This window comes from Trichosurus vulpecula, chromosome 7 (assembly GCF_011100635.1).
Source record: "Trichosurus vulpecula isolate mTriVul1 chromosome 7, mTriVul1.pri, whole genome shotgun sequence".
In the NCBI taxonomy this organism is placed as follows: Eukaryota; Metazoa; Chordata; class Mammalia; order Diprotodontia; family Phalangeridae; genus Trichosurus; species Trichosurus vulpecula.
Genome location: NC_050579.1, coordinates 252932008 through 252947039, shown reverse-complemented (window position 1 = coordinate 252947039; position 15032 = coordinate 252932008). Strand labels below are relative to the sequence as shown.

Genomic DNA, 15032 nt, shown 5'->3' with positions numbered 1-15032 from the left:
TCCTGGTAAGAATTAGGAATACCAGACCATGGCTTTGTTTTGCAGTTCATAGTTGAAACAGCTTTATAAGTGCCAGAAATAAGAGCTGTGTTTCATAACTAGTGAAACACCAAGAATGGCTTGTTGCTAGTGGCAAAGTGCTTTCTGAAAAATACAAATTTGAAAGTTCAGTTCAGTGGCTAGAAGTGAGTCCCTATCCATTTTCGGGGTAGAATTGACTCTGAACAGGTTGGTGAAAAAGGACCCTTTAATTAACTAAAGCATATGTGGGTGGTATGTGGGGAAAAAAACCCCAAAACATTCCTGGATAATTTAAGAAATTTCTCCCAGTAGGAATAAATCTTGTTAGTTGAAAAACTAGAGTCAGAATAGCAAAAGGATACTGAGATACTGAGTTTGGTGGTCTCTGACTATAGTCCACAATGAAGTTCTTGGTCTCACTAAGTGCTCTGCCCTCTTTTATAGGTATGATTAAGTGCGTAAGTCGCTGCACGCCTTCTATGTAGAACTAATTCTGACCAGGTCAGTGAAATAGGGTTCATTTGATCTGAAATCCTTATTTCCCTAGCTGACCGCTTTTCACTCCCTACTATAGTGTTCTCCCCTTGATATTTCCCAAAGTGGTATTTCAAAACTTATTGTTCTTCTGAATTCTGGGTAGTTCTGGGGGAAAGAAATCAAGAACATACTGTGGTTGGAGGCCCTTGAGTTGAAGGAGAATGCAGGGAAGGGGGCATTTTGAAGATTAGGTATAGGACTCTTGGATACTACTACTTTCCAGAAATGGAGCTAGGAAATACTCCCCCTCTAGATACCAAAAAGATGAGAATTTTCTACAGTGCTGAAGCAATCAGAAGTCTTGGGATTTTTAGCAGTTCAGGAAATCAGGACATTAGGGGATGTTTGGGATGTGTTTGGAAGAAATCTGATCTACCCTTTTGCTCCCATTGTTTTTCTAAAACTCCAGCAGCGGGAGGATAGCCATGACCTCTTGAAGCAGTCAGGCTTCTTTAATGGGTTTGGGGTTAATCCAGACCTAAATACTTGGGTTGGGGATCATGTCTATGAAACAGTTCCTGTCATAGCTACAGAATCTTTTATTAACAGCAGGTGTTTTTCCCCATCATCCTTACGAGAGGGACTTTGAAGAGAGTTGGCCCTAGGATTTGGAGAGGGACTTGGAAAAAGGAAAAAGAGGGCCCTGGCGCTTGAGTTAGGAGTGACCACTAAACAGGAGGATACATTAAGAGTAAAGATGGATAGTGTACTTGTTGGTGCCTCCAGAACTGCCAAAAGGGAAAGTAGGAATGAAGAGAGTGAATCAAGGAACTAACATTCCACACCTGCTCCATGACATTGGATTTCATTACGGTTCTAGATTTGAACTTTATACCACAGCATTTTAATTTTGTTTTGTAGTGTATGTTAAAGAAACGCAGTGTAGAAAAACCACTACTAAACACCCCAAATTCTATATAGAAAAGAAGTGGAATTAATGTTTGCTTTTCTAGTAAGTCTTCCAGAATAGTACTTCTCTAGGTCTTGCTAAATCAGCAAAAAAATCTGTTAGTCACCATTGAATCTGGTACCCCAACTGGCAGTATGCCAGACTAGGAAAGGGACTCTTGGATGTGGATGGTGTAGCAAGATCTCAAGAAACTTGGTTCAAATGAGATAATGTATGTACAGTGCTTTGCAAACCTTAAAAGTGCTATCTGTGTGTGAGATATCATTATTATAGGAGTGTATAAGATATCAACTCAAATGAAGACATTTAATGTTTTGATACTTCTAATGACTGCCTATTTCTTCAAAAGATAGCCCTTTTTATTGCTAGACTATCCTAATTGCCACCCATTTTTCCTACTTCTACCCTCTGGAGGAAAAGATGTCTAGTCCTGTTCTAAAGGCAGCTGTTATTCCCCCATAAGCCTTCTCTTATCTTCAGGCTAAATTTCCTTAATTCTTTTGGCCATCCCTTATGTCATGATTTCCAGACTCTTCACCGTCCTGGTTACTTTCCTCTTGATGCTCCCTGATTTGTCAGTGTATCTCTAAAGATGGTGTTTACTATAGATGACACCAGAACTGAATCAGTATTTCAGATGTGATCTGATGGTCAGGGATTACTGGATGGCTATTAACCCCCTTAATTCTACAAGTACAGGCTGAGATTGCATTAGCATTTTAATAGCACTTTCACACAGACCATATTGATCTTGAGCCTGTGGTTAGCTAAAAAATCCTTTGGCCTTTTTTTTTTTTTTAAATATGAACTGCCATCAAGCCAAATTTCTAGTATGTTACAGTTGATTTTTAAAAAGCCCAAATGCAGAATTTTACATTTATTTAAATGTTTTATTAAATTTTATTGGTTTCAGCCTATAGCCTCCCCCAGTGGCAAGGACTTTAGGCGTGAGCTACCATGCCTGACAAATTTATCTTTTAAAAAAATCAGGATATTCACTCATTCCTAGTCCTCTGACATCTCTCCTATTTCATGATTTCTTGAAGAAAAAAAATTATTTTGGTGCCCTGTGTTGGCATTTGTTTAAGCAAGGAAGCTACCTTAAAGGGTACTTTTTTCAACAAGTTATTGAAAAATTTTATTTTTACATCACCCTTCTAATATATCCCTTTCCCACCTAGAGAGCCATCCTTTATTATAAGAATAAAAAAGTTCAGCAAATCTGTAGCATTTCAACCCAGTTCAACAGTATATGAATTGTTCCATACTCATTGCCCCCTACCTCTGCAAAGAAAAGTAGGAGGCACATTCTTATATATACCACAACTTATCCCCAGTCTTCTATGGCCATCTGCTTTGATTTCAGGTCTTTGCTGCTACCAGAAAAAGTGCCACCATAAATATTTTGACGTATATGGGACCTTTCTATTTTTCACTTCCTTTGAGTGTTTGCCTAGCAGTGTGATTTCTGAGTCAAAGGTCTGGACATTTTAGTCATTTTCTTAGCATAATTCCAAAGTGCTTTACAAAATAGTTAAACCAATTCAGAGCTCTAACCATATTTTACTGTACCTTTCTTTCTGCAAATCCTCCAATATTAACTATTTCCATTTTTTCTTATCTTCATCAATTTGCTGGATGTGAGGTAAAAGCTCAGTTATTTTGTATTTCTCGCATTAGTCCTTTGGAGCAATCTTTCCTATATTTGTTAAGTTTGCAATTCTTCTTTTAAGAACTATTTGTTCATATCCTTTTTTTCCTATTTAAAAATTATGAACCTAACAAATCTCAGCTAAAATGAGCAGTTCCAGAGAGTCTTGTACATGAAACTATGACTCCGATTATGTACAGCTTGCTTTTCTTTTTAGATATATGATAAGTTCAATATGTTCATATCCTTTAACCAAAAATGGTTCTTGGTCTTATATACTTCACAGGCTGCGTTCTCCCACCTTGTTCTATTTAAATATATAAATGTGAGCTATTTAAAATTACTACATGCTTACTCTCTTACATAGAGTTTTTAATTTCTTTTTTTTACAATGTGCATTTTATCTTTTCTGGTATTCTCTGTGGAGCTGATGTAAACAAAAATGATTGTTGAATAATTAATTTATCTGTTTGTTACTCTGGTCTAATCTATCAGGCATATAGAAGTGCGCAGCTGTTGAGAATGTTTGTCAGGGGGAAAATGAGACCTTGGCCCAGCTGCTTGGGGAGAGTCATTCCTTTAATGCAATAATACACAATGGGACCCACTGTCAAAACAAGATCATGTGATTTGGGGAAGAGCTATGCCTCAGAAGCAAGACATTGGCTGCCAAACAACACTGAGATGGGAAAAGAGAACAAATGAGCAGACAGGGTTCTGGGAAGGAAAAACAACAAAGAGGCTTCAAATCAGGTGTTAGGTGATTTCATCCTCTGCTGCAAGGCAGAAGTCTGAAAACCAACACCAAGGCTTGAAACTGGTGTTGTGATTTAAGTTCTTATCTCTGAATCACAAAGTAAGTTATTATTGAGATATGGTGGGCTTTCCAAGAGGAACACTTTCAGGATTGTGCAAACCAGAGGTCTCTGTGCCCACAGTGTTGACTTGTCTGCCCTTTCTGTATCCTCTTTCTCATGGCTCCTGATGAATCTGCCCATTCAGATCTGCTTTCTCTGTTTTCTAGTAGGAACTTGTTTGTGGTTTCTCGTCATGGGTGGTTGGAAGAAATTGGCACATGGGTTTTATTTTGAGCATTATCTTTTGATCATTAGAAGGGAAAGTTGCTGCAAATGACAACCGGCTCCAAACTAAGCTTGGTTGTCTTGGTTGACAACCCCCAATGCTGCCTTAATCTGCATAGCACCTTTCTGGGGGTTTGATTCTAAAATAACATTCTTTTCAAACTTTCCCAAGTCTTAAGGAAAAGGTAGTTAGTTCTTGTACCTTTTCCCCTCTCTGACTGTAAAAAACAATAACACATAAAAACCATATAGTCAGCCCTTATCCGTGTAAGTCATGTGGAACAGTTGATAATGTTTAGAAAACTTAACTGCGACTCAGTCAGACATAAACTGAGGTTAACCTTCCTCTTCCTTGTGATGCTGTAGTTTATAATCTTTACCACTAGGTGGTAGCAATAGAAGAAAAAAAATAAAAGGCAGAAAACTGTAAGGGGTAGATGTGCCATGTAACACTGAGATGTGACACTCAGCTGGGGCAAATCCCAGTGTGGGAACTCCCTTCACAAATGAAAATCACAGCCTATCTTTGATTGAGTAGATTAATCCTAGATTTATTATGAGGCATGTAATGGTTAGGTGATATGTCCAGGATCATATAGCTGGGATTTGGACTCACATCTTCCTACTCAAAGCACCTGCCATACTGCCTCTACAGCTCCCCCAAAAGGAGGGAAAAGTTTAGGACAAGCTAGAATGAAAAACAAGTTAGAAGAGACATAAATCAGTCAAACAAGGAGCGTTTGTTAATGGTATCTACTGTGTGTGAGGAGCTGTTAGAGCTGAGGATACACACAAGTGAAACAATGCCTGCCCTAAAAGAATTCAGTTTCCATTAGGGGTGACAGGATGTATGCAATAATGATTTTTATAGGGCTTTCAAGTCTGCAGATCACTTTACGTGTATCATTTGATCCTCAGAACCCTGGAAGGTAGGTATCATTATTACCATTTTACAGATGAGAAAACTGCAGGGTCACACAGCTAGTGTCTGAGGTAGGATTTGAACTCAGGTTTTCCTGCTTCCATGTCCAGTGTTTTAGCTTATTTATATATACAGAATGTACACAAAATAAATACAAGGCAACTTTGAGAGGGAGGGTGCTAGGAATTTGGAGATCAGGAAAGGCCTCATGTAGAATGCGGTACTTGAGCAGACTTTGAAGGGAAGGACATTCGGAGAGGGAGTGCATTCTGGGCATGGATGAGAAGCCATGCAAAGGCAACCGGAGAAAAGATGGGAGTGTTCCAAGTGAGAAACAAGACCACCAGTTTAATAGGACTGTAGAATGAGGGAGGAGAATATGCATAAGTCTGGAAAGTAAGGTAGATTGGGGTTAGATTGTGAAGGGCCTTAAATGCTAAATTCTATTTGATCCTAGAGGTCCTCTAGGGAGCTCCTGGATTTTATTGAGTAGGAAAGTGACGTGATCAGACCTATGCTTTAAGAAAATCACATTGGCACCTGTATGGAGGAAGAATTGGAGAGGGAGAGAGTTGAGGCAGGGAAACCAATTGCAAGTCTTTTGGCCTATTAGAACTGATGAGGGCTTGAACTAGGGGGAGGGCATTGCCAAGTGAGATGAGAAAAGTAGGTATGTGGTTCAGGGAGAAGAAGAGATGGGAAAGAGAGCAGCAAAGAGAATAAAGAGACAAAACATGAGGATAGCAATAGGGAAAGAGAGAAATGGTTGGGAGGGGGTGAGAAAAGGCTGTTGGAAAGAACTGAAGCTAGAAAGAGAAAGATGAAGAAGAAGAGAAAAGAAATGGAGGGAGGAGAACTTGGGTGAAGAGAACGGTTAATGTTAGCCATTTATATTTGGCTTATAGTGGATAGAATAGTAGAGACGGAAGAGCTTTTAGAGACCACTCCATCCAACCCTTTTATTTTAACAGGTAATGAAACTCAGGTCCAGAGACTAGTGGCAGAACCAGGAGAAAAACCCAATTTTCTTGATGCCCAGCAGCCAGTATGGTCAGAGAGCCCCTTTTTCTTCTCATACGACTGCTGGTTACTTCACCAAGGTCAAAATTTAGACTCTATATTTACAATGCACTACCCATTTTCCTTATTTTGTTTGACTCTTGCGTTCTACGTTGTTAACAGGTACCACGTGAGAATAGCTTGGAGTCAGGGTTTTGTAATTGTGATCTTCCTTAGAAATCATCTAGGTGAACCTCTTACCTTTACGATGAGAAGACTGAAGCTCATGGAGGAAAATGACTCACTCAGTATCAAAGTGCCAGTCAGAGGCAGGGCCAGGCCTAGAATCTGAGCCTCCTGGTTCACAGTCTAGTAATCTGTCCACTTCTCTACATTGTTTGAAACTAACTTATGTGACCAAATATATCAGTTTCATATTTATAATATGAAACCCCTGAGGTCAGCGACCATGTTTTCCTTGTTAATCTCTGAGATACCTAGCACTTTATGTAGGGAATAAATCTCTACTGAGAGTTACTGTGACCACTAAACTACTGGTGGCTGGACCTACATAGTTAAGACTAGAGGGTACTGAAACAGCAAAATTTAACCTCTATTTGAATTACCCTTAGAATATAGCATGGCTATATTGTTCAGGCTAAAACTTATTTTTTAATTTTTTTGAATTATAACTTTTTTGAATTGGTTACTAAGTTTAAACACCAATAAATAGGATTTCCATATGTAAGTCAAAACATGCAAAAATAATAGGATTGCATATGAAACTATAGATTCTACTACTTTCATTTCAAAACAGTTCTGCTTGTCATGTTAGTAATTGGACTTCCCTTGTGTATGTTTGCACAGAACATTACAATGGCCCTTTAAGATATCATTTTTCCTATTATTATATTACATATTGCATTGTTACTAACTCCACCTTTCATTAACCTCCCTTTCTTCCTCCCGTTAAGAACACAAGAAGGGAGGTGGGGGGTTGTAACAATCAAATCCACAAAGTGGCCTTATCTAAAAATGTATGCTTCTTTTTCTATCTTGTGTCCAGAAACACCTTTCCAATTTTCTTTTTTTTCAAGGCAGTTAGGGTTAAGTGACTTGCTCAGGGTCTCACAGCTAGTAACTGTCAAGTGTCTGAAGCTAGATTTGAACTGAGCCACCTAACTCCCCTTGGGATAAAACTTTAGATCAAGAAAGAAAAGAGATGATGAAGCATTTTTTGTGGTAGGGTTTTTTTTTTTAAACCATGGTAACGAAATATAACTGAATCTTATGTTTGCCTCAGAAACACATTACATATTGCAAAGGTAATTACAGATATATTTGCATGAAAATCAAGTGGTTGGTTCATAAAGGTTGATGTACACATAGTACAAACCAGTTTCACATTAAATGAAGGAAGGAAACCATCAGCCAATCTATGGCATCAGCAATATTCCTTTTTCTGGAGTCTTCCTAGGCATACCTTATTATATATTTTTCAGATTATATTCTTTTATTTTGACAAGAACTCAGTGAAATGGACATAGAGACATGTGGAAAGATTCAGAAAAAAGAAATTCGTTTTCATCTTGGGTCTGGCGTAGAACCCAGAACGTCATCTGGAATTCAAGTCCACACTCATTAAGAACCTGCTTACTGTGTGCCAGGCACTGACACAATAGGGAGAGCAACTTGATCTGTCATTTAATTGATACTTTATGGCAAAGGAACTCTCTCTGCCCAGGGCAAGTTGGCACTCTCTCTAAAACAAAAACGTCTCAAAGAGTTGCCCATGGCACTGAGAGGTTAAGTAACTTGCCATATAGGATAGGCAGGCACAGTAGCCAGTGCAGTCACAGTGATAGTGCAGTGGTTAGAGCACCAGGCCTGGAGTCAGGAGATCAAATTCAGCCTCAGATACTTAGTACCTGTGTAACCCCTAACGACTCTTTACCTCAGTTTCCTCATCTGTAAAATGGGGATAAGAATAGCCCTTACCGCCCAGGCTTGTTGTGAGGATCAGATGAGATGACGTTTGTAAAGGGCTTAGCACAGTGCTTGGCACATAGTAATTGTTGGTTGTTTTTTAATCACGTCCAGCTCTTCTGACCTCTTTGGGTTTTTCTTGGCAAAGACACGGGGGTGGTTTGCCATTTCCTTCTCCAGTTCATTTTACTGAGGCAGACATTGCAGTACTTGTTGCCCAGGGTCGTATAGCTAGTCAGTGTCCAGATTTGGTTTCAGGAAGATGAATCTTCCTAACTCCAGGCCAAGTACTCTATCCACTTTGCTACCTAGTTGCCCATTGTAGCTGGCACATAGTAGGTGCCATATAATTGCTAGTATCATCATGCTTCTTGTTGTAAGGCAGAGGGGTAGCTTGGTTCTAGTTTGCAAGTCTAGCTCTCTGTCTAATACACCCAGCCACCTATACTGGGTGAATGCAAAGATAAATAAGCAGGACCCCTGCCCTTACTTGATTTATCTTCTAATAGAAGAGATAAGATATGCATATAAATAAGTTAATGCAAATAAGAAAGAGTTAAGTGCAAAATATAAGTCCCAGGTTCTATGAGATTGGAAGTAGAGAGAATTTCTAGCTGGAAGTATCAGGTGCAGCTAGGCTTTCTTAAGGAAGTGATACTTCTGCCGGACCCTAAAGGAGGGGAAACATTTCTTTAGGCAAAAGTGTAGTAGGGCACAGCCGTCCTATTCCAGGCATAAGGCACAATATGTTTGACAAAGGCTTGGTGGAGGGAGAAACCAGGGAAGATTACAGTTGCTGAAGTATCTTTCTAGGCATTTATTTGACATCTCCTTTGATTGGACAGTAGTCATCTCCCTTAAGTTTCTGTCCTGGAAGGAACATGTTAGACATTACTGGTATTGTGGAAAGAAAGGCCATTTGATAAGAGAAGACATTGTCAATGTGGAGTTTGGGAGCTTAAGAGTTCTGCCTGCAATTTAGGACATGCTGGAAAGACAGAGAACAGGGATACTATCCCCAGGAGACCTAGGCTATTCGCTGTAGCAGAGCAGTTTAAAAGTAACATTATTAAAATTGTGTCTTAGTTAACAGATGTTTATTGAACACTGACTATTATTGTAAAGGGAGTAAAAAGAATAAAGTATTTGCTGCCCTTATAGCTTTTAGACTCCGGAAAGTTTTGGAGGTAAGAAAGGCTAAAAGCATGCTAATTAATTAAGAATGGAATTAAGATCACCCAGATTTGACCTACCAGTTATCTTTTGGTCTTAATGTTCCCTCTGTTTCATTGGGTTTTAATGAGACCATCTTTTGAAGGATTTTGGACCTGAGTTACATTTTAACACAAAATCGTTCCTCAGGGAATACCAAGGAACCCCAGAGTGGAACAAAAATAGGCAAAAATAATAGAACCTGATAAACAAAATTGTCTGACATTAGGACAGAAACAGTGGTGAGGCTTTTGCAAGGTCAGATGAATTATCTTGGAAAGGTTTACAACCTCAGAGCAAGGAATGTCGATGATTACTTGTCAAGGAAGTGGTGTTAGACACCACTTCTTTCATCAGAGTTTGAGTGTTTTCTCACCTATCCAGTCTGAGCTGATGGGCTGGAGAAAAGATGGTTTGGGGTCTGAATTAGGAAGCAGTAGTTCTTCAAAGTATGGTCTACTAGCTGTCCGTGAACTGGCTTCTTGTCTAATCAACTGTACTGTACCTCTTACCCAGAAGTTTCATCCTCAAAAAGTCTTTAGTAAATCAAATCTCTTTTCTCTCCATCTTTTTTCTATTCTTTCATGCATTCTTCTCTTATCATAGTCTTTCTTCCTATGCATATCCACATGGAGGTATACCTTTTCATTTTCCCACTTTGTGGTGTGAGAAATTTATAGGCTCATCATGTAATGGAAAAGGTTGGAAAGCACTGCCATGCGCCAGTGTCACCTGCTCCTGACAGCACCCCTGGACTTCAGTTTCATCTCATTGGCTTTTAATCAGATACTTGCATTTGTACATTTGGCTTTCACTTGTGAAACTTTTGGCTTTACAAGGTGTTGATCTCCCTTTACGTATTTCTTCCCTCTCCCTTCCTTACCTAGAATGTGATGACTGGTGGAAAACAGACTGCAACCCAAACAATTCTACCATCCCTTCTAACTGCACTGGCTGTGCAGTGCTTACAGGCCTCCAGGTGGTGCCACTCATGTCAGAGTTACCCTCCCAATTTGATAAACTCCAGCCTCTGCTGATCAAGGTAAAAAGAAGCCTGGTTCTTTGGCTGATTAATTAGTCAAAACTGAGAGAGTACCCAGTGCTTTCCAGCAACAACCAGTAATGGCTTTTGTGTTTTTTTGTTTTATTTTTGCTTTGCCAAAGACTGGACAGACTCTGACATCCAAGGAGCTTCAGCTTTTTCAGTGCCAGTACCCGGAGTTGACAGAAGGGATCTCAGAAGGAATATTAACCCGGTGGTGGAATTGTTTCCCTCATCAGCGTTTCCCTTTTAGTTTCCCGTGGTGAGTCTCAAGAATGAGTGGGCTGAGCCCTGGGTGCTGGGAAAGAACACATTTGAGTGCATAATATTCAAAAGCAAAGTTAAAAAATAGTGATGAATGATAGAGTTGATGAGCAGAAAAAGATGTGGTATGAAGTAATAGGGCCAGGAAGGAGAAGGAAGAGTACAACTGAGGAATACTTGACACAGTACCAATTTCTGTTTGCACGTTGTGTGGAGCTCAGAGTGCTAGAAATTGCTTGGCAAAAAGCATTCTACATCAACTTTTCCCTGGGTTCAGTTCCTTGCCATTTCCCAAAGATGCCTCCTTGACAGATAGAGACAGTGGTCCTTGCCCTTGGCATTTTATTTCTTTTTGGTGAGGCGAGCCATTTTTCTGCTAGAATGAAAATGTCCTCAGAAGAAAATGGAGTGAAATGGCTTTTTGTCCCCATTTGTTTTTGTGAAATTTACAGCTAATTTGTTCTTCCTCCTGTCTCATAAATGTGTCTCCTAAAAAAGAATTGGGGTTTTCATCATCAGTTGTACAAGTTGACTTCATTTAGCAAGCTGATTTAATTCCTTTTTTTTCCCCTTCGTATACCACACCCAAGGAAGAGTGTTAGAAAGAGGGGATAGGCTTGTATTATCTGTGCAGTGGGGTATCCCTTTCCTCCTCCTTTCCCTTACTCCTTCCTTTCCTCTCTTTTTCCCCTACCATTCTTCCCTTTTGTCTTCTTGCCTCTCTCCCCTTCCTGACTACTTCTGTCTGTTTTCCAAAATGAGATGAATAAGTTGTTTTTGCTACTTTCTTCATGTTATTTTAACTGGGCTTCTTCAACATCCCACTCGCTTACACAAATTGTGGTTGTGGAGTGTCTTTGTGTTACGTTTGTTAAATAATTTATAATCGTTCTTTTTAATGGAATGGATTTTAGAGATAAGCTCTGTAATTTTTCCACCCACCCTATATTATTCCAATCCTTATTTTGCTTTTTTAGAGCATGGCAACAGTTCCACTCCCCCAATGTGACCTTTTTTTCTGTCTGCTATTTCACAGGAGCAAACCTCTGAATAGAACAAACATTCTACATCAGCTTTTCCCTGTGTTCAATTCCTTGCCATTTCCCAAAGATGCCTCCTTGAAAAGCTGCTTTGTCGCCCACCAACCACCTGTACTAGGGAGTAAGGTGAGAAGTCAGTCAAACAGTAAGCATTTGTTACAGGTCTATTGTGTGCCAGAGAATACAAAGGAAAAAAATGCAAAATGATCCTTCACCCTGAAGGGCTTACCTTCTATCAGAGAAAAATAAAAGTCATTTTTTTGGAGAGGAGAGATCCCATCAGCTGGGAGATGAAGAGAAACCTCATGGAGAAGGGCTTGAAAGAAACTAGGAATTTTAAGAAATAGAGTATACCTCTCTCTTAGAAGAATGAAAATCTTCTATATATTGGGTCAGCAAGGATGGTTCTTTGTCATTAACTGGGTTTCATTTATGCAGATTCTAATAACATCTTTTCTGAGGACTACATTCTTGCTGACATTTTCTGTTTCATCATTATATACTGATTTTAGTTCATTAATGTAGAAGAGCTACATATGTGAATAAGGAAGGAATCTTTTCTTCTGCCCACTTCAAAGCAGCAGTATTAAGATGTGAACTAAAGACATATTTCCTATGTGTGGTTTGAATTTGGTCTGCCTAAGAATATCTTCCAGTTGCCTGTCAGTGCACCTAACATTCCCTTACCCATGTTAATTCTCGTTAAGAGGTGGCCAGCCATCAACTGCTACCCACAAGGCAGGCAGGCCAGCCTAACTGGAGCAGCAAGGCTCCCCGAGGGAGAGATAGAAGCCAGCACATGCCAGATAAATCAAACCTCTACTGCCTTGGATACCATTTCCCCTTAAATTCCCCCTCTCATTCACCCCACCCCGAAGGAGATATTCTAGGACCCTGAGCCCAGGACCCTTGGGAATAGCAGTGCCCCCAGACCACCAAGACCTCCTTGCAGCCCATCCCCTAAAGCTATTATTGAGGAGAGGAATCATTGTGGATAAAGTAAGTATCACCATGTGAGGAGCTGAAAAGCTCATGAAAACGTTGCCTAGGAGTAGGGTCCCTCTTTTTGTCCAGTGGTAGAGTAGATGGCTATGCTGAGCTGTTGCCAAGGCTTTGAAAAGAGTCCATCGTGCTGCTACAGGCCAGAACTTAGGGTCCTGAGCATAATAAATTCTTCTCCGTAATTACTGTGTATTTCTGAATGAGTGACTGTTTTTACCTCATTTTTCTTACTTGAAAATTAGGATCAGTCACACCAACCTGCCTTATAAGGATGCTGAGAAGCCTGACTGCAGGATCCCTGTAGATAACAGAGGGCCTTCATCACATTCCACTCAGTTGTAGAATCTTGCCTGTTAAATTACTAAGCAGAGTAAGAGGAGCGAACCAAAGGGCAAACATTCTAAACATGGTCTGTTTCTCTCTACAGCAGATAATTCCTCTTTTCCCAGCTCTTGTCCCAGTGCACTTCTTATCTTCCTGTTCCCCACTGCCCCCAGCCCTACTTCCTGTCCCTCATCATTGTTAGCTTCAGTCCTGCTGCTATAGTCGCACCTATTGTTCCTAATGTTGCCTTGGCAACAGCAGTAGGAATGGGGTTTTCTGGCCTAGCTTACAGTGGGCTTTAGTAGTAGTAGTGGTGGTGGTGGTGGTGGTGGTGGTGGTATGGTAAACAGGGCAGGAGCTGAGGCCCATGGCTGTGGGGGGAGGGTGATGGGTGGGAACCACAAGTCAATGGCTCCTGCCCTGTTGTTCCAGATCTCCGAAAGAGCAGGAGCTGAGTAGGTGAGGTTCTGTCGTATTTGTTCTTAGTTTCTTACAGTGATCGTTGGTCATATTTCTGTAGCGCTGTATATTAATGGCTTATAGACCTAGAGTTGTGTGGGACCTCAGGTCAACTAGGCCAGCCTCCCCCCCAACCCCCTGTCATTTTACAGATAAGGAGACTGAGGTTCATGGTGCTTCAGTGACTTGCCTAAGGTCACAAAGATACTGAATATCAGAAGTAAGAGTCTTCTTTCCACAGTAGTATCTATGAGTTAGATAGCCTGAATATCCCTTGTTTTACAGATTCTGAGCCTGAGGCTTGGGTTATACAGTGAGTCTTGATTGTGTCACTCACAGTTCTATAGTACAATAACCCGGAGAGCAAGGATTTTTATTCTCAGTTTCCATAAGGACTTGCCCATGATTACAAAACTTTTAAATCTTAGCTAGAATTCAAGCCCAGATCTCTCCCAACTCCCAAGCCCAGTGTTTTTTTCCACTGTGCAGTGCTGCCTCTGTCTCTTCAACCAGATTATAACGTCCTCCTAGGTAGAAGAATTACATCTTTCATTTTCAGTGCCTAGCTCTTAATCGGGTAGCATTCAAGTTGTCCAATGCACCTTGCCCCCATTTGTTTCCCTTATGTTGTACTCTTCCTTCTGCAGATGCGTGCAGTTCATGACCTATTTGTCATCGGCAGTGGTGAGGGCATCATGTACCTCACTCCTCCTGTTGAGTGCAGAAGGCACTGTAATACTGTGGTGATGCAGCTGGAGCCAGGGGACATCGGTATGTATGGAGCTCTGTGGGAAGATCATTGAGCCTTACTTACTTACTCTTTTAGACAGGAGGGAACATATTTTATGCTGGGAGAGGGAGAGAGGAAGAGGGAGGGAGAGAGGGGAGAGAGAGAGATCAATTGAGTTTCTATCTCCCTAAATAAGTATTTTTTCATCATGAATTTTTATTGATTGGGGGGGAGGTTGAGAAAAGAGGTGCAACTTTTTTGTGAGGATAGTCGTTACAAAAATAAATGCAATCCAGATGCGTAATTGCACAAAAAGCACCTGATGTCAGTTACACTGTTACATGACCCTGTTGTTACTGTCTTTTCAGGTTTTTTAGATTATTATTATTATTGTCTTTTTGTTGGTGTGGGATTCCTCTCTTCACTTGAGGTCTTTGGGAGAAAGCTGTACTTGTCACACACATTGCACCTGTTTAGGTATCTCTCTGAGTTCCATTTTAACTTTTAACTCTGAGATACTGTGATTCTCTTGGAAGGATGGGATTGAGGAAAAATTTATCCTTCACATTATCACATGTAGGCTACCACTGTCAGGGAGAATTTTAAGTGCACACAATCTAATCAGATTTGAAATTTTATTTCAGATTTAAAAATTAAATCATAACAATGACAACACAGTATGAACATTGATTGGACTGATGTTTGCCAGTGACACTAGATCAGGAACATCTAGTGGGAAAAAAATGGCATAGATGTGATAGAGATAACCAGGGATTACTGTAATAGAAAGGACCTAAATATAGGAGATTTCAAGTTTTCAAACTAATTTTCTCCACACTGAAAATGACCTC

At 40.2% G+C, this 15032-nt stretch overlaps 1 protein-coding gene across 2 annotated transcripts in view; it reads left to right on the top strand.

Annotated features, from left to right (window-relative positions):
* C7H6orf89 (chromosome 7 C6orf89 homolog) overlaps positions 1–15032 on the top strand; it is a 48320-nt gene that overhangs the window by 25671 nt on the left and 7617 nt on the right. For both annotated transcript variants that reach the window (XM_036769201.1, XM_036769202.1), the window contains exons 4-7: positions 10208–10362; positions 10485–10624; positions 11663–11792; positions 14099–14222. In XM_036769201.1, coding sequence (XP_036625096.1) covers positions 10208–10362; positions 10485–10624; positions 11663–11792; positions 14099–14222 — 549 coding nt within the window. The remainder of the gene's footprint in view (positions 1–10207; positions 10363–10484; positions 10625–11662; positions 11793–14098; positions 14223–15032) is intronic.